Genomic DNA, 21,882 nt, shown 5'->3' with positions numbered 1-21,882 from the left:
TATATATGTAAACAAGCAGTGATTTTCCTACCCTTTTTTAAATGGGACCTGGGCCCTTGGCAATTGGAAAAAATGTGTCGTATAACGTATGAATTGGGAAGAAATAAATCATTTTATTCCACTGTTTAAACATATTGATGGTTTAATCAATATTTGATTGGTTGAGACTATCCCACGTGTCATTTAACAAATCTTCATATTCCATTCTGAGGATCATATTCCCCTCTGAAATGTCGGGATTACTTCGTGCGACGTTACGCGCGGTTAATGTACATAATGTTTTGAACTTCTTATTCTTCTTAAAATAGCGATAGAAAAAATCATTATCATGTTCAAATTTATTTCAGACGATAAAACAAAAAGACTTATAATTAAATTTTGATCCTTACTGTTTATCAATGGGTATGTCGTGTTTAGTTTGACTTACAAAAACAAGCGGATAAGAAAAAAAATGTATGCAAAATAATATTTAATGCATTGATAGTAAACAAAGCATAGGCAGTGGAATAAAACATTCATTTCCCTTTGCCTCGGGTGATGTGAAGATTTGCTCACCCTCGAAAAATCATATTCTTGGGTGAACAAATCTTCATATCTCCCTCCGGCACGGGAAATAAATGTATAGTGTTCAACATATTTTAAGGATGTACATGTTATTTATTATTTAAAAATTCCAATTTTCTTTTCATGTTTTAATTTGAACATATCAACTAGTCATACAACCCTGAGAATTATTGCAAGTTTCCTTGTCAGTAAGATTTCTCTCACAGACACTTATATGGCATGGTATAATGTATTCAGTGCTTAGTTCTGAGCTAGAGACTAGAGTCGACAACTGTCACTGATTAGGGTCGCACTCAGAGTGAAATTGATGGTCAGTTTCACTTTGTACAGGAGCAGAGTTCATTTCACGTGAATTATGCTCAGGTGTTTGGGTAGAAACAATTTGTTTAGTGTTAGTACTTGGGTTTGAGGTGACTGCTTTAGTGCCTTTATCCGCCACAACCACGGCTTCAACCTGTTCTACATCCGTAAAAGTAGAAACAATTTCGTTCAAAATATATCAGTCCCTGTAGTATCTTCAGTACTAATTTTGGATTTTTAAAAAGCTAAACAAGTTTTTTACAATCACAAATGAATCAGTGGCATCTCTGCCTTTTTTTAATTTGCGAAACATAATATTTTGAATAATGAGAGGACATGTTGTCTGTTTGGGCATGCTCAATTCACAGCAAAAAAAATAAACCAAACCGGCAAATCTTTGCTCAGTACGACATTGCCGCTCGAAAAAGCATACAGTAAAAATTTACGTGTGAGAAAATAATGAAAACCTTTTAGTTTTTCATGTTGGCATGTATTTACAATGTTACTCAGATAATAACACAGCATAATCACTTCATATCATTCTAAATTCTTACTGTTAACCACCGGAAGTCATCCAAATGCTGAACTAAGCTTACCCATTGTAAAACTGGTTTACGGTCGAAATATGATAGTTACCCGTCTTTATTCGATGAAATTACACGGGGAACAGTACAACAACCTATATTTTGAACCAAATCCTACGAACAATAAAATTATCAATTAACTTTCCGCTACAACTTGATTGAATTGGGAATTTTACAGGTTCAATTGGGAAAAATTTTAGGTATTTTTTTATTGGGAACGGGGCCAATATTCGGCCCTAAAATAAAGGCAGGAAAATCACTGACAAATCATGTTTGTAACATACAATAGATTCACCTACCCTGAGACTAATAGTTTTGGTATTTCTGTACCTAGAGCTTCAGCCATTTCTCGACTACCGATGTTAGCCACACATTGTAGTGCCAAGGTAACGTGGATAGGATTGCGACTAGATAAATCATTCTTTATGGCCTGGATGACTAATTTCATCAAGTCATTATGAGCACTAATCATCACCGATATAAATAAATATCCCTAAAACAAAATATATATGTAATTAGAAAACAATAAGAAAATCATCACACTGTGTTATTTCTCTGGGATATTCAATTGAAATTAGACCTCCAAAAGTTAACAAGTAATTACTGTGGATTCATTTATTTTCGTGGGTACCAATTTTCGTGGATTAAGAAAAACTCACATGTTCGTGGATATTTAATTTCATGATTTTGACAATGTTTGCATACAAGCCTATAGTAAATTTGCCATTCGTTGAACTTGAACTTTGAATTTCGTGGTTTACATATAACCACGAAATCCACGAAAATTGGTATCCCACGAATAATAATGAATCCACAGTACTGTGGATTCATTATATTATTCATATTAAAGATACAGATTTTCATTATAAATGAACCACAAATTTAAAAGTTCAATGAATAATACAAATTTTCTATAGGCTTTTATACAGACTTTGGCAAAACCATGAAAACACATATCCATGAAATACTTGTTTTCCTCAGTCCATTAAAGTTGGTACATATGAAAATAAATGAATCCAAACTATTGAACTTTTAAGAAATATAAATAGTATTATTTTCACCCCATGTTAACTTCAATGTTCATATTTTTTTTTGTATGACAATCATGATAATATTTGTGGTGCAAATGTCCTGTAAACTGTTTTTCTATAAGGGAACTTTAGGGGTTTACCATGTTTACATGTGACAATAAATGAGAGTATTTGTGAAAAAACTTCAATCACCATTTATTTTACTTACTATTTGTTTTTCTGTATATTTATTAGAACTAAGGAGGTTCACTGCTTCCATCTGACCAAAGTCAATATCATGTCCCAGTAAAAATATAAACAACAGTTTACACACATACTTTTTCTTCTGATAACCATCTAATGTTTTATCTCCTGCAAAATATAAACACTTGATAAAACATCATTCTCTCCTGTTAAAATATAAACACTTTATCATCAAACATCCCTCTCTCCTGTTAAATTATAAACACTTTATCATAAAACTTCATTCTCTCTTGTTCAAATATAAACACTTTATCATCAAACCCCATGTTCTCCTGTTAAAATATAAATACTTTAGCATCAAGCCTCATTCTCTCCTATTTAAATATAAACACTTCAGCATCAAACCTCATTCTCTCGTTATTAATAAATTGCTTCGCAGAGCGCAGCTGGATACAACCGCAGAGGTCCAACCCTGAACAGTTGGGACAAAAATGGACAAAATATTCACGCTTGATACAGGTCTGAATTTGGATTGTAATTCAATATTTGACACATAATAGGTTTCTGACACAGAATATCTGTAGTCAAAGAACTTAGAATTGGTTATATGATTTGAATTTATATTCAATTTTTTGCTTTTGTGCATTACACTATGCTGTTGTGAATTGGGTCTAACACCCCCCCCCCCCCCCCCCCCCCCCCCCCCCTGGAAAATTTTTTTTTACCTCCCCTCTTTTTTTTGCTTTTGTGCAATACACTACGCTGTTGCGAATTGACCTCCCCATCCCCCAAAAAAATTAATTTTTTTACCGCCCCCCCTCTTTTTCAATTTTTTTTTTTTTATTTGAAGATTCAAAAAATTTTCTTACTGATATCTGAAATCTTGAGGAGAAAAAATTGTCCCCACAACAAAAATAAATTGACAGCTAATCACCTCAAGACAATACAACATTTCTTTATATATAATTTAAAAGCAGTGTAAGGGAGGTAATTCAAGCACAACATTGTACTTAAGTAATTGTCCATTAACCAGGACACCCTTGCTTTTCTCATTTTTTTCCCCTAATTCCTAAACGGTTTGAGCCATAGCCCCCCAAAGCCAATCCTAGCCATCCCTTTGTGGTATAATTTCAGAGAGATCCATACACCGTTCCACAAGTTATTGTCATGAAACTAGAAAAATGTTTATTTGGGCACCTTTTTGGACCCTAACTCCTAAACTGTTGGGACCATAACCCCCAAAATCAATCCCAACCTTCCTTTTGTGGTTATAAACCTTGTGTTTAAATTTCATAGATTTCTATTTACTACTACTTAAGTTATTGTCCGGAAACCAAATGTCTTCGGACGACGCTGACGACGACGACGTGATACCAATATACGACCGCAAAATTTTTTGCGGTCGTATAATAATACAAGAGGCTGTCAGAGAGACAGCAAACTGGATTTTCCTGCAGAGGTCGAACCCTGAACAGTTGAGCAAGTATGGACACTACATTTAATCTTAAAACAGCTCTGAATTTGGATTGTGATTGAATATTTGACACAGCATAGGTTTGTGACACAAAATGAATGTGGTCAAAGTACTGAAATATTTGAAAATTGGACATTTACCTATTATGGTCCAATATCCAAAATCTAAGTACATATTAGAATCATCAAAGAACCCCAATAATTCAATTTTTGATGAAATCAGACAAAAGTATAATTTAGGACCCTTTGGACCTCAATGTGGTATTATCTTATTAATAATGAAAATAAATACAGGTTAAGATTAAGCATTTCAAAGAACCCTATATATATTCAATTTATTTTGAAATCAACACAGTTTAATTTTGGACCCCGATTTGGACCAACTTGAAAACTGGGCCCAAAATCAGAAATCTTAATATTGTAAATTCAGAAATTATTGCGTGCATTTATTATTGCGATTTCGTCATTTTAGACTAAAATGCGATTTTAATTTTTGCGATATTGAGAAAAATCCTGTTTAATTCATATAAAAAATTTCAAAATGCAAGTTTAAATTATTGCGATTATACCCCTTTCGCATTTTTCTCAATAATAAAAACATCGCAATAATTTCTGAATTTACAGTATATGTTTATTAATAGACAACATGGATAATATAAGCTTAGTTTTTAAAGGAGTTCACTTCATCAAAAAAAATATATAGCATTCAGAAAATTAGTTTTTACAGAATAACAAACAAACTTGCCACAAAATTCTTCAAACAATTTACCAAAGAAAAGAAGAAAAAAATCCAAAATTTTATTTATCATTAATACAATGTCTTTTCATCTGGCGATAACTCAACAAGAAGAAAAGCTAAAATCGTGAAAATTGAACTTGACCTTCATTTAGTCACAGGAAACAACATATTTAAATTTGAAAAAATTTCAATAAAGCGTTTTCATGATATTGAACAGACACTGTTTGGCAGCAGCCCGCCCGCCATACATCACCAAATCAATAACCAATATTTCCTACGAAAATCCGGTTAATAAACACTTTATTATCAATCCTCATTCTCTCCTGTTAAGATATCAACATTTAATCATCAAACCTCATTCTCTCCTGTTAAAATATAAACACTTTATCATCAAACCTCATTCTCTCCGGTTAAAATCTAAACACTTTATCATCAAACCTCATTGTCTCCTAATAAGATATAAACATTTAATCATCAAGCCTCATTCTCTGCAGTTAAAATATAAACACTTTATCATCAAACATCATTCTCTCCTGTTAAAATATAAACACTTTATCATTAAACTTCATAATCTCTCCTGTTAAAATATAAACACTTTATCATCAAACCCATTCTCTCCTGTTAAAATATAAATACTTTAGCATCAAGCCTCATACTCTCTTGTTTAAATATAAACACTTCAGCATCAAACCTCATTCTCTTCTGTTATTAAAAATATAAACACTTTATTATCAATTCTCATTCTCTCCTGTTAAGATATAAACATCTAATCATCAAACCTCATTCTCTCCTGTTAAAATATAAACACTTTATCATCAAACTTCATTCTCTCCTGTTTTCTTACCTTTGAACTTTGACCTAATATTTGCCAATTCTTTGTTTATTCTCTTTATTTCTGCTTCTTTACTCTTACCTAAAAATAGGATTTCAAAATAATCAGTCAACTACAAATAGCATCTACTACCTAACAAAACTAATCAACATTGCAGGTACATGTATGTTGAATGTTCAGAGCTTACACTACAGAATCATAGGTAGAATTTACTTCTCTTTTTGAAACTGATCATTTCTGATTGGGAATAATGCTTGCATGCTCAGTGTGCTACAATGTTTGATTTATACAATAATATATATATATTTGGCCGTATGTATCCTATAATTCTTATTCTTTTTTATATTGTGCCATATCCAAATCATACCTGAGAATACAATTACAGTAACAGTTGTCTCAGTTTATGTCTTAAAATTGCATTTATAGTCTTAATGTTTTAGCATAAGCCAGGATAAGGTATAGTTCTGACATGAAATGACTTATATTTTATTTGATCTTTAGACAAAATAAATGCTTGAAATTGCAGAATTAACAATTGAAAGCAATGCAGGGTTTCAGCTAGGATTTTGAGGGCTTTAGTCACTTTCGCGGGAGATGAAATAACGTTATTTTGGGTAACAGCAATGGACACTCTGCCTATTGACTAGGATCTTTGGAGGCATTAGGCATGCTACAAATGTAGACAGTTATTGCATGATTTGACTGATGTTATGCTTAAATATGAAGATAAGAACAAGGATCCGGAAATCTAGTTCACAATTTCACTTCAGTTATTTTCAGGGGACATTCCTGTTCAAAAAGCTGGATTCCTCTTTTTTAAAACCAGGAATCACAGCATAAATGAACTTGTAACGATTATTTCACTGCATAATCATTACCCTTGTAAAAACATTTAAATCGATATTTGGAATTCATTTCATTAAAGTTGGAACCAAGGATTTGTATCAATCCTTAATGGAATGATTGTTATGGCTGTAAAATGTAAATTAATCGAGAATAGATCACGTTTACTTTCAATTTTTAAATGAAACGAAAACGGGAAGTGACAAGTGGATAATAAATTCAGAATAAATCCGGATTCATCTACGGATATGTTAGTGGTTAATAAAAGTCAGGAAATTATCATTTTTGAAATTGATTTGATCAGTAAGAATTATATTTTTCTCTCTCGTTTAATTTGATACTAAATGATTTCGTCTTTTACGTTTTAGAATAAATACATTCACGCATGCGCAGTACATAGTAAACGGAAGCACCTGCTTGACGCATGAAAATATATTTCTGGACGTATTGAATAATTTAAACTTCTATCTTTTTAATTGAAATTGACGAAAGTTTTCGATGAAAAGTAATATCAAATATGACGAAAATACGTTCATATGACGAAACTGCTACAAACGAACTGCAAATTGTGATTGTTTTGGGAAATATTGAAATTCAAATGCAAACTGTCAGGGGGAAAATAATTTTGTTCAAATGACGAAACTATGAATTGTTGTCGTTTAAGAACTATTGAAATTGAAATGCCGAGACTGACTGATTTAACTGGGAAAAATAATTATGATGGTCAATTATGAGGTTTTTTAATAATTAACGGATAAGTGACCCATCTGATGGCGATAATCGGATTACCTGTCATCACAACTTTTAACACCTCTTGTAAACGTTAATTAGCTGAGGGGTCATAAACTTGTTAGAAACATGAAGACAGGTAGAATTATAGTATTTTCATGCGAAAATATTTTTACACTTTCCAAATTTAAGTGACGAAATTGATTTGAAATACTTTCGTCATTTTGAAAACCGTTTCTTAAATGACGAAAATGACGAGCGCTAGCAAAAGCACTGAGCTATGGGGATATATGAATTAATGATTCAATTCCTTGAAACCTTATTTATTCACAGCATTAATGCAAGCTAAGTAATGACTTGCTGATGGATTTTCTCAATGATCTTTTGGTAATTATTGTAATCATTGTAACAAAACATTTCTTCTAAATATAGCCAATAACCAATCAAGATCAGATCATTAAAACAGACAACCAAGAACTAGAAACATCAATACAAGCAATTTACAATGATATTACTGGTATGCTGTTTTGTTAATGATCAGTGAAATCTATAATTACAACATACAACACATTTTCAGAAAGTTGTGAATTCTATTCTAGTAATCTAGATCATGCAAAATCAGACCTTGAGGGGAATCATGTACAGTCTGCAGTGAATGTTGCATTTTATTGAGATATACAATTTTTGATGTTGGAATGCCTTGAGATTGTTGTCAGCCAAATAAATTACCGGTATATAGACCCTTATGAAACATACATGTACTGCAATTACTGTTCAAATGACATTTAGGCTGTCACATGGGTAATCACAAAAGTTGCCACATGTGTGATCACAAAGACATGTGAAGTCATAAAGGCTGCCACATATGTGATCACAAAGGGTTTCCAGCAGTGCCTGCATACGGAGTATATATCTCCCAGTTGATACGATATTCCAGGGCTTGTATTTCCTATCATGATATCCTTGATAAAGGGTTGCTGCTTACAAGGAAGCTATTTAATCAAGAGTTCCCAGTGGTGAAGTTGAAATCATCCCTTGGTAAATTTTACAGACACCATCACAAGTTTTGTTTCACAGATGAAGAAAGATATATTTCAATTATCGTAATTACAATCCCATCCACTTTTCCCCCAAATATGACCTACCTATAATTAGACTTATCAACAGGTCTGTACTTACATGAGCAACACAACGGGTGCCACATGTGGAAAAGGATCTACTAACTCTTCCAAAGCACCTGATATCACCCCAAAATTTAGGTGCGGTGCATGTAACAGTCTTTAGTTTTCTATGTTGTGTTTTGTAAACTGTTGTTTGTCTGTTGGTTTTTTTTTTCAGCCATTGGCTTTGTCAATTCATTTTCGACCAAATGTAAACTCTATCTGTTACTCATGCACCCCCACCACCAGAAACAGCATGTTTTGCTTAGCAATTTCTTTGAAGCGAGAAAAAACCATTTCATATATATATAGAATTGATTGATTGGTGTTTAAAGCCACTATCAGCACTATTGTGATTGTTCGTTTATATTCAATGTCAAGAAGCCAGATTGTCCAGAGAGAACCACTGACCTTCGGTAGGAAAACTGACAATCCTATAACTAGTCAATTAAAATTAGAGTCAAGTGCACCTGTAGCGCAGGATTCTAACTCACAACCTCAGTGTTGACAGGCTAGTGATACAGTAGTTCGACATGTACATAGAAAACTAAAGGACAAAATCCACATGGTCCATAGAGTATTTTGTATTTGTTCATGTTATTATAATTCTCGGCATGCTTCATGGTTGAGTGCTCACAAACATGTTTAACCCTGCCACATTCTTTATATGCCTGTCCCAAGTCAGGAGTTCAGCGGTTGATGTTGGTTCATGTCTGTCATATTTGTATTTTTACGTAAATTGTTTTGTTATAAATTAGGCTGTTAGTTTTCTCAATTGAATTGTCTCATATTTTTCATGCATGTTGGGGCCTTTTATAGCCGACTATCATGACTATATGGTATGGGTTTTTCTCATTGTTGGGCCATACAGTTGCCTATAATTGCTTACATCCACTTCATTTGACTTTGATGAATAGTTGTCTCATTGGCAATCATACCATATCTCCTTATTTTTATATTCATGTGCTTGGGTTTTTTTTATTAATTTTCCATTGAAATTATCATTTTTCCTCAATACATGGAAAATAAATAAATTTACTAAAATCATGATAATACAGGAAGAATTTCATCGTTTATTTTGTCTTCTATTTGATTATAAGTGAACTAGATTACCAGAAATCAATACCATGTGTACATACACTTAATTATAGCATTGATCAAAGTGTTTAATGTTAAAAAAAAGAGACAAACAGACACTCAAGGTCTGGGTATTGGTTATCTTAACCCTTTTCTCCATGGAAAATATCTTACATGTATATAATGGATATTGCAAAAAATGTTGAAATTAGCTAACAGTATTAAAAAATAAAAACTTTTATAATAAAATGCTCCGCTGGGCGCAGCTTGATACGGCCGCAGAGGTCGAACCCTGAACAGTTGGGGCAAGTATGGACACAACATTCAAGCTTGATACAGCACTGAATTTGGATTGTGATTAAATATTTGACACAGCATAGGTTTCTGACACAGAATGAATGTGGTCTAAGAACTTAAAAATTTTTAGTTTACCTATTCAAACCATATCATTATTATTTGCTTTTATATATAAATCAGAAATAACCAATTTAAAATGGAAAATTTTAAAGAAAAACAAGAGGCTCTCAAGAGCCTGAATCGCTCACCTGTATTTCAGAGGAGAAGATTTTTAAATGTTAGCAAACTTGATGAACAAATTGTGTAAAATTGTCTTTAAAGGGCAATAGATCTTGACCAATTAAACAATTTTACCCCATGTCACATTTGCTCTAAAAGATTTAGTTTTTGAGATATAAGCCAAAAACTGCATTTGACCCTTATGTTCTATTTTTAGCCATGGCGGCCATGCTTGTCGATGGATACAAACTTCGGATACAATTTATAAACAAGATACCCTAAGGAACATTGAGTTTAAGTTTGAAGGTAATTGGCCCAGTAGTTTCAGAGGAGAAGATTTTTAAATGTTAGCAAACTAGATGAACAAATTGTGTAAAATTGTCTTTAAAGGGCAATAACTCCTTAAGGGGTCAATTGACAATTATGGTCATATTAACTTTTTTGTAGATCTTACTTTGCTGAACATTACTGCTGCTTACAGTTTATATATATCTATAATAATATTCAAAATAATAACAAAAAACTGCAAAATTTTGTTAAAACTACCAATTCGGTGGCAGCAACGTTAACCCAACAATGGGTTGTTCGATTCGTCTGAAAATTTCAGAGCTGATAGATCTTGACTAATTGAACAATTTCACCCCATGTCAGATTTGCTCTAAAAGCTTTACTTTTAGAGATATAAGCCAAAAACTGCATTTGACCCCTATGTTCTATTTTTAGCCATGGCGGCCATGTTTGTCGATGGATCAAAACTTCAGATATAATTTATAAACTAGATACCCTAAGGAACATTTATTTAAATTTGAAGGTATTTTGCCCAGTAGTTTCAGAGGAGAAGATTTTTGAAATAGTTTACGACGACAGACTACAGACAACGACGGACGCCAAGTGATGGCATAAGCTCATATGGGGCCCTTCGGGCCTCGGTTAGCTAAAAAAGGAAAAAAAAATCCCTCCCCCAAATTTTTTGAACCCCCTTATGATTCATCACCCCCCAAACTCAATCCCAGCCTTCCCTTTGTAGTATGGTACCTTGCAGTACAATTTTAGAGAGATCCATACACTTGAACACAAGTTATTGTCTGGACTAGAAAAATGCTTGTTTTTTGGCCCCTTTTTGGGCCCAAATTCCTAAACGTTTAGGGCAATTACCCCCAAACTCAAACCCAGCTTTCCCTTTGTGATATGGAACCTTGTAGTACAATTTCATAAAGATCCATACACTTACACACAAGTTATTGTCATGAAACTAGAAAAATGCTTGTTTTTTGCCCCTTTTTTGCACCTAATTCCTAAAATTTTGAGGGAATTACCCCCAAAATAAATCCCAGCCTTCCCTTTGTGGTATGGTACCTTGCAGTACAATTTCAGAGAGATCCATACACTTGAACACAAGTTATTGTCTGGAAACTAGAAAAATGCTTATTTTTGGCCCCTTATTCCTAAACGTTTTGGGCAATAACCCCCAAACTCAATTCCCGCTTTCCCTTTGTGATATGGAACTGTGTAGTACAATTTCATAAAGATCCATACACTTACACACAAGTTATTGTCATGAAACTAGAAAAATGCTTGTTTTTTGCCCTTTTTTTGGCCCCTAATTCCTAAAATTTTGAGGCAATTACCCCCAAAATCAATCCCAGCATTCCCTTTGTGATATGGAACCTTGTGGTACAATGTCAGAGAGATCCATACACTAACACACAAGTTATGTCTGGAAGTTACAAAAATGTTTATTTTTGGCCCCTAATTCCTTAATGGTTGGTAGCATAACCCCCAAAATCAATCCCAACCTTCCTTTTTTTGGTATTGAACCTTATGGTACAATTTCATAGACTAGAGATCCATTCACTTTAACTAAAGTTAGAGTGCGAAAACCAATGTGTCTTCGGACGACAACGACGCTGGACGACGATGATGACGCCAACATCATACCAATATACGAACTAAATTATTGCGGCTGAATGATATGCTGAATGTTATTGTGCATTTAGATTTTTTTATTTTGGGCCCTGTTTTCAAATTAGTCCATATTCTGGTTTAAAGGGTTCAAAATTAAACTTTGTTTGATTTCAACTAAATTAAAAAAATTTGAGTTTTTTTATGCTAAATCTAACCATGTTGTTAGATTTTAGATATCAGACCGTTCTAGGTAAATCAAATGGATTACTTCAAATTTTTAAGATCTTTGACCACATTTATTTTATGTCAGAAACCTATATTATGTCAAAAATTTGATCACAATCCAAATTCAGACAGTATCAAGCTTGAATATTGTGTCCAAACTTGTCCCAACTGTTCAGGGTTCGACCTCTGCGGTCGTATCAGGCTGTGCTCAGCGAAGCATTTTATTCTTTTTAGGATCAATATTCTTCTGTCAGCTGTTCCATTCATGCGTCCATAGTTATTATTGTAAAAATACGGATTTCGGTCATAGCTGGTCCATTTCTGATCAATCCCGCCTCAGGTCCTTAGTTCGTAAAATTATTTCAATGGCGGACGAAGAAAATTTACAAAAATAAACGATGTTTGACAAGCTATTTGGAAAGGAATATGACGTTTTTAACGCTATAAATGGATTAAACATTTACAGGAGGTAACTTTCATCACGTTCTCATGAAGTTACAAACATATATTGCCGCCGAAAGTTAGATTGATTTGATGTCTCTCTCGAGTAACAACTATCGGAAGTGATAAAAAGTTGTCTTTTTATCAAATAACCTGCAACAAACTGTAAAGTCAATACTTTAACTTGTTTTCTAAAGAAAATAAATCGTTTATGTCTTTGAACAGTATGTTGAATTTCTTTAATTATTAATAAAAAATGATTTTTCATTGACTTGGTAAAATTTGAAAATGTCCGATGACAAAAGCGACTGAAAGCGAGTATGGTGAACAACAGGCCGACTAGATTTCACTTTTGACGGTCGGGCAAATCGAAGTGGCGGAGGGGAAAGCAACTTTATTGCTGCAGTCGCCTGCTAGCGTGAGCCCAGTCATGTCTGATGGGTTAGGTCAAAATAATTTCCATGGAAATGAGATGTGCTAATGTTATTATAAAACTGCATATCAAATATTATTCACCTACCACTAGTAGTGGTTCCCCTTACTCTCATGATTTTCTTGAAGCTTGGAGACAAAACTAGGTGGAACTGTTTAAGTGAACTCAAACTAATGTCTCTCCCTTCATAAAAATCAATTATTTGACCTTAAAAAGTGATAGTCAAAGAAACAAGCCATCTTCCATGGTAGGTGACCAGACTGTGGCAGATGTCGCTGGTCCAACGGGCCTGACAGACAAAATTGATGACAGACCGCCAAATCAATTGATTGAATCTGTCAAATTATCTGGGGATGTTGTAGTAAATTCATTCTATTAGGCCACTTTTTTTTATTAGTTGGTTTACGGGATTCTTCTAAAAAAAGGAAGGGTAGGAGGTTGTAAAAAAAAAATAAATAAAAATAATGAAAAAGGATAGGGTAGGCCATGTAGGAGGTCGAAAAAAAAATAAAAATAAAAGTTGGAATTAATACTGTTTTTTTTTACCAAAAATCGAGAAACAAACAATGACATTACTCTATAGTATAATACTAACCATGTATGCAGATCGTTTCATGAACTGGTATTAATTCTTGCTGTTTTAATTAATGTGTTACAAGGAGTCCAATGTCAATGTAGATTGATGAAAGCAGACACATATATATATATGTCTCTGATGAAAGGGAAGTGTGTTTTCCAATTGCACTTCTTTTTGTTCTGTGTATTTATTTATCAAATTTAAATCAGGGAGTGACAATATTCCTCATATCATAATACAATCTTATTGAGGAAATACCATGCTCTCTGCATGTCATATGCCTTCATATGTGGTACATATAAACATACAATTTTTGTCCTTTTTATGCTATTTTACACTGCTAAGTATTAACTTATATCTCGAAGTGTCCTGTGATTGTCCCTTTTTATAAATGTTGAAGTGATATTGTCAGGCATTCTATGACAGTAATACATGTTCTGATTTTGTGTTGGGATCTTGTTCACTATATCCCTTCTTTATATCAATTTAAATAAGAATAAACTGCTTCGCTGAGCGCAGCTAGATACGCCCGCAGAGGTCCAACCCTGAACAGTTGGGGCAAAAATGGACACAATATTCAAGCTTGATTCAGGTCTGAATTTGGATTGTAATTAAATATTTGACATATTATAGGTTTCTGAATAAATGTAGTCAAAGAACTTGAAATTGGTTATATGAATTGAATTTATATTCAATTAAAGATTTCTTGCTGTTGTGCAATACTTAGTAAATCTGTTGTCAGACTATGAACAAATAAAGTTCAATTAATTCTCAATGTCATATTAGAAATTTATGAAAATAAAAAGGGAGCTTACATCAATAGATATAAACAATTCACCAAAGTTTCATGAGAATTGGTGACAGCATTTATGAGTCCAAAAACTGGAAAATCACCCCTTTTTTTAATGAATAAAACCCCATAACTCAGAAATGTAAAATGTAAAATTTATAAAATTCTAAGGGGAGCTTACATCAATACATACAAACAATTCACCAAAGTTTCATAAGAATTGCTGAAAGTATTTTTGATTTTTTGTCCGAAAACTGGAAAATCCCCCCTTTTTTATGAATAAAACCCTGTAACTCGGAAATGTAAAATCTAAAATTTATAAAAATCAAAAGGGAGCTCATGTCAATAGATATAAACAATTCACCACAATTTCTTGCAAGTTGGTGAAAGCATTCCTGACTTATTGTCCGAAAACTGGAAAATCCCCCTTTTTTTAATGAATAAGACCCCATAACTCGGAAACGTAAAATCTAAATTTTATAAAAAACGAAAGGGAGCTCACGTCAATAGATATAAGCAATTCACCAAAGTTTTATGCAAATTGGTTAAAGCATTTTTGAGTTAATGTTGGACATGTTGACGACGGACAGACGGACGGACAACTGTATACCATAATACGTCCCGTAAACGGGCGTATAAAAACACATGGATCTTATTTAAATTCCTACTCAATAGGACTGTTCCATTAAAACATATTAATAGGTACCGTGGGAAGGTATTTAGGTATTTATATAATCAGGCCAATTAATCAGACACAAATCCCTGGCAGCAAGTTAAAAGATCCTTCCCTTTAGTAGGTACCTCATATGTTTAATGGAACAGTACAATTAAATATGAATTTCTAAGAAATTGGCTAGTACTTCACATGGTGTGTCCAAAGGGACAACGCTGGCATCGTCAGTCAATTTGTCTTTCTTGGAAGCTTTCACGGTGTCAATAACAAAAACGCTTTCACTAAGACATTCAAGAATAATGTCTTTTACAGTCTGTAATGGTTTTGTGCAGACAAACTGCCCTAAAACATCCCCTTTCGACGGGTTTCAACACTTGAAAAAAAATTGACCCGCCGTCAACCTCCATTTTCAACTGGTTCCTTTTCACCGCATTAGATCATGATGAAACATTGACTGAACAGGGAACCGCACGGGATTTTCCAATCCACTCCGAGGGTATTCCGACTGGAGGAAGAAAGGCCAATCTTTTTTATTATGTTTTTATTTTTATTTGTACTTCTTCAAACAGAAAAGGGTCGGCGGTATTAAAAAAAATCTTCAAAATCTTTTTTTTTTTATTTCAAAATCAGGAAAAACAGGGTCGGCGGATCCATTAACCAACAAATAAAAGTGGCCTTATATAATATCTGAATTCTGCCGCTTTAATTCATTAATTATTCCTTAAAATGTAACAATGACTTTACAATTGATAAAAATCACTTTTTCATTGACTAATTTTGCAATTGACCTCTTTCACAGTACAGTAATTGTGGTATTAGCAGTAATTTAAACCCTGATACTAGTTATATTAAAATAAATTGTAAAATTTTGGGTTTCCTGATAAGGTTATCCCATCACCATGATCACATGCATGCATGCACCAGTCAGGAAAATCTGATTTCACCGGCAATTGTATTTTTTCACTGTACATCTGAGTTCCAATGTGTCCCTCATTGCACATATATATTTTATCAATCAAAGGGCAATAACTAAAAAAAAATGTTTTTTTTTGGTTCCTTAAAACTTTTTATAAATATATTAAAAAGAAATGTATGCTTGAAAGAACTAATAATGCAATTTTTCATATAATTAATATTTCCAAAGGACATAACTCTTTAAAAATAAATGGGAAATGTGTCCATGGGACACAGATGATGCCTCCGCTTGCATATCATATAAAGTTATAAAGGGACATAACTGACTAAAGGTAAAAGTGACGCTACCCAAATTTGTACTTGATCTGAGTTTTGTGGTAATAAGTATTGTGTATAAGTTTCATAACATTTGGTTGGGGCAAATTAAACTTGTTAGAAAATGGAAACTTTGTAAAGGGGCATAACTCTAGAACAGTAAAAGTGACACCTCCAAAATTCAAACTTGATCTGTATTTTGTGGTAAAAAGCATTGTGTATAAGTTTCATGACATTTGGTTGAGGCTAACTTAAGTTAGAGAACGGAAACGAAAAAATTCAGCAATTTTTCCATTTTTAAAGGAACATTACTCTAGAACGGTTAAAGTGACACCGCCAAAATTCAAACTTGATCTGTGTTTTGTGGTAATAAGCATTGTGTATAAGTTTCATAACATTTGGTTGAGGCAAACTAAAGTTAGAGAACGGAAACCAACTTTCGGACGTACGCACGTAAGGACGGAAAAGGTAAAACTTATTGCCCCCTACGCTATGGCGGGACCATAAAAATATTTGATCGGCTCTGATATTCAAACTTGTTCTAGACATAGCTGATACACCTTTGATATAAGTTTGATAAAGATCTGGCAAAATTGTACAAATATGTATATGTAATGTATGTGGAATATATAGATAAGTTTACATTTGAATTAATAATTTACAATTCAAAGCTGTGATATGATTTTTTTTGTTTAAACGTGTCTGAAATACAATGAAGAAGGGATTACAACAAGTTAGCTATTACATTATCTTTTTTCGGTCTGACAAGTCATATTGCTCAAACCAATCATATCATATACATGTACATGATGTATATGGCATCACTGTCTTACAAAAGTCATATTGGTCAAACATATCATATCATGTGTATACGTGAATGCCCGATAGATCATAGAATGTAAGACAGTTTGGCACACACTGCAACAGAGTAAAATTTCAAACTGATACTTACAATTCCTAATGTCTGATATAAAAACAGCCAATCCTCGCATGCCATCTCCTTTCACTGCCGGCATGATGACCTTTTAACCTAGATAAAATAATATAAACACTTTAAGTCTGATCAGTGTTCTAGCTAGGATTTCAAAAGGGCAGGGAGCCAATCACAAAAAGGGCACTTTAGCATGCTGATTGATAATTTAAAAAGGTCACGTCAAACATTTTCTTTTATTATGTAAATTTTTCAGCTATTGCTGCTAAAGTTTGAGGGCTTAAGTCACTTTTAAGCGAGATGAAAATCAACCTTATATTGGGTAAAAGTAAGGGGCCAAGGACGTATATTACTAATTATACGTCATGTACATATCCCCAAGTTATTTTCATTGGACATTCCTGATCAACAAAAGTTGGGTTCCTCTTTTTTAAAACCAGGAATCACAGCAGAAATGAAATTGTAACGACTATTTCACTGCATAATCATTATGCCTGTGAAAAAACGTTTAAATCGATATTTGGAATTCATTTTTATAAACTTGGAACGATTAAAGTGACAGTATATTTTAAATTTATCAAGAATAGATCATGTTTACTTTCGATTTTTAAACTAAATGAAAACGGGAAGAGGATAATGAATTTAGAATGAATCCAGATTCATCTACGGATTGGTTCGTGTTTAACAAAAAGGCAAGAAATTATCATTTTTTAAATTAAGTTGCTCAGTAAGAAATATATTGTCTCTCTCATTTCCCGGTAATCTGATACTAAATGATTTTATATTTTACGTTTTACTGTCTATTAAATTTATAGGAATACGTTCACGCATGTGTAGTACATGATAAAGATAGCACCTGTTTGACTTGTGAAAAAATTTCTGAACGTTTTGAATAAAGTTTTATCTTTATAATCGAAATTGTCGAAAGACTTTGTTGAAAAATTATAAAAAATGTGACGAAACTACGTCAAATCAGCTGAAATAAAACTCGCTGGGGCGCAGCTTGATACAACCGCAGAGGTCGAACCCTGAACAGTTAGGGCAAGTATGGACACAACATTCAAGCTTGATACAGCACTGAATTTGGATTGTAATTAAATATTTGACACAGCATAGGTTTCTGACACAGAATGAAAGTGGTCTAAGAACTTAAAAAATTTTAATTTACCTATTCAAACCATATCATTATTATTTGCTTTTATATATAAATCAGAAATAACCAATTTAAAATGGAAAATTTTAAAGAAAAAAAATCCCCCCCCCCCAAATTTTTTGAACCCCCTTATGATTCATCACCCCCAAACTCAATCCCAGCCTTCCCTTTGTGGTATGGTACCTTGCAGTACAATTTCAGAGAGATCCATACACTTGAACACAAGTTTTTGTCTGGAAACTAGAAAAATGCTTGTTTTTTGGCCCCAAATTCCTAAACGTTTAGGGCAATTACCCCCAAACTCAAACCCAGCTTTCCCTTTGTGATATGGAACCTTGCAGTACAATTTCATAAAGATCCATACACTTACACACAAGTTATTGTCCTGAAACTAGAAAAATGCTTGTTTTTTTGCCCTTTTATGGCCCCTAATTACTAAAATTTTGAGGGAATTACCCCCCAAAATCAATCCCAGCCTTCCCTTTGTGGTATGGTACCTTGTAGTACAATTTCAGAGAGATCCATACACTTGAACACAAGTTATTGTCTGGAAACTAGAAAAATGCTTATTTTTGGCCCCTTATTCCTAAACTTTTTGGGCAATTACCCCCAAACTCAATTCCAGCTTTCCCTTTGTGATATGGAACCTTGTTGTACAATTTCATAAAGATCCATACACTTACACACAAGTTATTGTCATGAAACTAGAAAAAATGCTTGTTTTTTGCCCCTTTTTGGCCCCTAATTCCTAAAATTTGGAGGCAATTACCCCCAAAATCAATCCCAGCATTCCCTTTGTGATATGGAACCTTGTGATACAATGTCAGAGAGATCCATACACTTACATACAAGTTATTGTCATGAAACAAGAAAAATGCTTGTTTTTTGCCCCTTTTTGGCCCCTAATTCCTAAAATTTGGAGGCAATTACCCCCAAAATCAATCCCAGCATTCCCTTAGTGATATGGAACCTTGTGGTACAATGTCAGAGAGATCCATACACTTGCACACAAGTTATGTCTGGAAGTTACAAAAATGCTTATTTTTGGCCCCTAATTCCTTAACTGTTGGTACCATAACCCCCAAAATCAATCCCCACCTTCCTTTTGTGGTATTGAACCTTATGGTAAAATTTCATTGAGATCCATTTGCTTAAACTAAAGTTAGAGTGCGAAAACTAATGTGATTTTGGACGACGACGACGCCAACGTCATACCAATATACGACCACAAAAATTTTTTTGCGGTCGTATAAAAAGTGATCGTTTGAGAAATTTTGAAATTAAAATGCAAACTGTCCGGGGGAAAACAATTTTGTTCAATGGACGAAACTATAAAAACATCTATAGATAAACAAACTGCAAATTGCAGTCTTTTGAGAAATATTGAAATTGAAATACCGACTGACCAATTTTACTGGGAAAGATAATTATAATGGTCAATTATGAGGCTTATTAATATTGAACGGATTAGTGACCCATCCGATAGCGATAAGTGGATTACCTGTAATCACAACTTATAACACCTGCTGTAAATGTTAACAGGGGTTCAAATAAGCGGTGGTCCGAGGTCCGTAACCTTCCATTTACGGGTTCGGACTTTCCCACTGGTAGTTAGGTACACCCGACGGACTTTCGTATTTTTGCAGGTTAAAAAGTTACAAAAGCATTTTGAACAAAAATATATGAAATCAAGAATAAAAATAATCTTGAAATATGCAACTTTACTGAAAGGAAACTTATGTATTTCCTTTAATTCTTCACAATTGAATTGATGTGTAGTCATGTGACTGGTCGCCGTACAAGATCCTGGGAAACTTGAGAATATGATATTAAAACATAACCAGTAAACAGTAGGAGTCTGTTTGGATTTGGAGCGACCCCTTCCAAAAGAAAACCTGATGAAACAGGGGATAAAAAGGGGGTGATTGGTGAAATAAAGGATACAAGGGGGGTGATGGTTACAAGAGCGCAATTATTTGTTTACATTTTACCGGCAATTTTTTTACCCCAAGATGGTACTCAGAATAGAATCCTGTACGGCTTCTGATTGGATGATACAGGATTGGAATTACATTTAATCGAAAGCTTATCCAATTAGGTTTAAAAATTGCAGAAAATCATATTCACATTTTACGAAGTATAGAAAATATCCTCCATTTCTGCACGTTGGAGCCAATAAAAATATGCCTTTTTCATTAAGCGAAAAAAATAGACGATCTTTTTCAACTGCATTTTAAGTCAATTTCTGCCGCATGACCCTATATATTTTTTTGGTTGTACTGCAACACTGGCTTTTCTAGTAACAGGAACTGCAATCCGTTTTTCCCTAGTTTGTGTAGTCTTCGAGAAAAAAAATACGGAACACCAGTGGTACCCTATGGAAAATGCATTACGAATAATTGCGCTCTTGTAACCTATAGAAAAAAGACATTTTTTTTGAATAAGGCTTTGAAAAATGTTGAAAATAGTCATTTTGCTCGGAAAAAATGTGAAACAGCGAGAAATGGGGTCAAATGGACTTTTCATCAACGTGAATTCAAGCTATAGTCTGTTTCCTATTTGTGTTGATTTCCATATCTAAATCTAGGGTGGGCTCGAATGTCGACAAAGTATGAAGAGAATAGAACGGTTTTGTGATACACTACAGCTCGGATGGATTTTGCTTTGTCCACCGGCCCACCATGGGAGTGGGCACCGAGTGGGCAAAATTTGTACCTTGTCCACTCTGCCCACGTGTAGGAGTGGGCATTCAATTTCTTTTGTTTCATCTAAAGACTTGCAAGTACAATCACTTGAAAAAAGCAGATAAGCATTTGTAATCAATATTTTTACAAAAAAGAGATGTGACTGGTCGCCGTACAAGATCCTGGGAAACTTGAGAATATGATATTAAAACATAACCAGTAAACAGTAGGAGTCTGTTTGGATTTGGAGCGACCCCTTCCAAAAGAAAACCTGATGAAACAGGGGATAAAAAGGGGGTGATTGGTGAAATAAAGGATACAAGGGGGGTGATGGTTACAAGAGCGCAATTATTTGTTTACATTTTACCGGCAATTTTTTTACCCCAAGATGGTACTCAGAATAGAATCCTGTACGGCTTCTGATTGGATGATACAGGATTGGAATTACATTTAATCGAAAGCTTATCCAATTAGGTTTAAAAATTGCAGAAAATCATATTCACATTTTACGAAGTATAGAAAATATCCTCCATTTCTGCACGTTGGAGCCAATAAAAATATGCCTTTTTCATTAAGCGAAAAAAATAGACGATCTTTTTCAACTGCATTTTAAGTCAATTTCTGCCGCATGACCCTATATATTTTTTTGGTTGTACTGCAACACTGGCTTTTCTAGTAACAGGAACTGCAATCCGTTTTTCCCTAATTTGTGTAGTCTTCGAGAAAAAAAATACGGAACACCAGTGGTACCCTATGGAAAATGCATTACGAATAATTGCGCTCTTGTAACCTGATTGATGAAATGGCTT

General features: G+C 33.7%; 2 protein-coding genes across 8 annotated transcripts in view; both read right to left on the bottom strand.

Moving 5' to 3' along the window:
• Positions 1-21,882, bottom strand: part of LOC127705234 (uncharacterized) — a 210,047-nt gene that overhangs the window by 22,329 nt on the left and 165,836 nt on the right. The window contains exons 13-14 of the mRNA XM_052209559.1: positions 19,199-19,487; positions 11,538-11,699 (exon numbers count right to left, since the gene is read on the bottom strand). The gene's annotated coding sequence lies outside the window, so the exon portion shown is untranslated. The remainder of the gene's footprint in view (positions 1-11,537; positions 11,700-19,198; positions 19,488-21,882) is intronic.
• LOC127705235 (AP-2 complex subunit alpha-2-like) overlaps positions 1-21,882 on the bottom strand; it is a 68,023-nt gene that overhangs the window by 44,430 nt on the left and 1,711 nt on the right. For all 7 annotated transcript variants that reach the window (XM_052209560.1, XM_052209561.1, XM_052209563.1 and 4 more), the window contains exons 2-5: positions 17,258-17,335; positions 5,719-5,787; positions 2,688-2,830; positions 1,748-1,941 (exon numbers count right to left, since the gene is read on the bottom strand). In XM_052209560.1, coding sequence (XP_052065520.1) covers positions 1,748-1,941; positions 2,688-2,830; positions 5,719-5,787; positions 17,258-17,321 — 470 coding nt within the window. In that variant the 5' untranslated portion in view covers positions 17,322-17,335. The remainder of the gene's footprint in view (positions 1-1,747; positions 1,942-2,687; positions 2,831-5,718; positions 5,788-17,257; positions 17,336-21,882) is intronic.

The sequence above is a fragment of the Mytilus californianus genome, unplaced genomic scaffold (assembly GCF_021869535.1).
Source record: "Mytilus californianus isolate M0D057914Y unplaced genomic scaffold, xbMytCali1.0.p SCAF_6, whole genome shotgun sequence".
NCBI lineage: Eukaryota > Metazoa > Mollusca > Bivalvia > Mytilida > Mytilidae > Mytilus > Mytilus californianus.
This window is presented reverse-complemented; position numbering and strand designations above follow the sequence as displayed.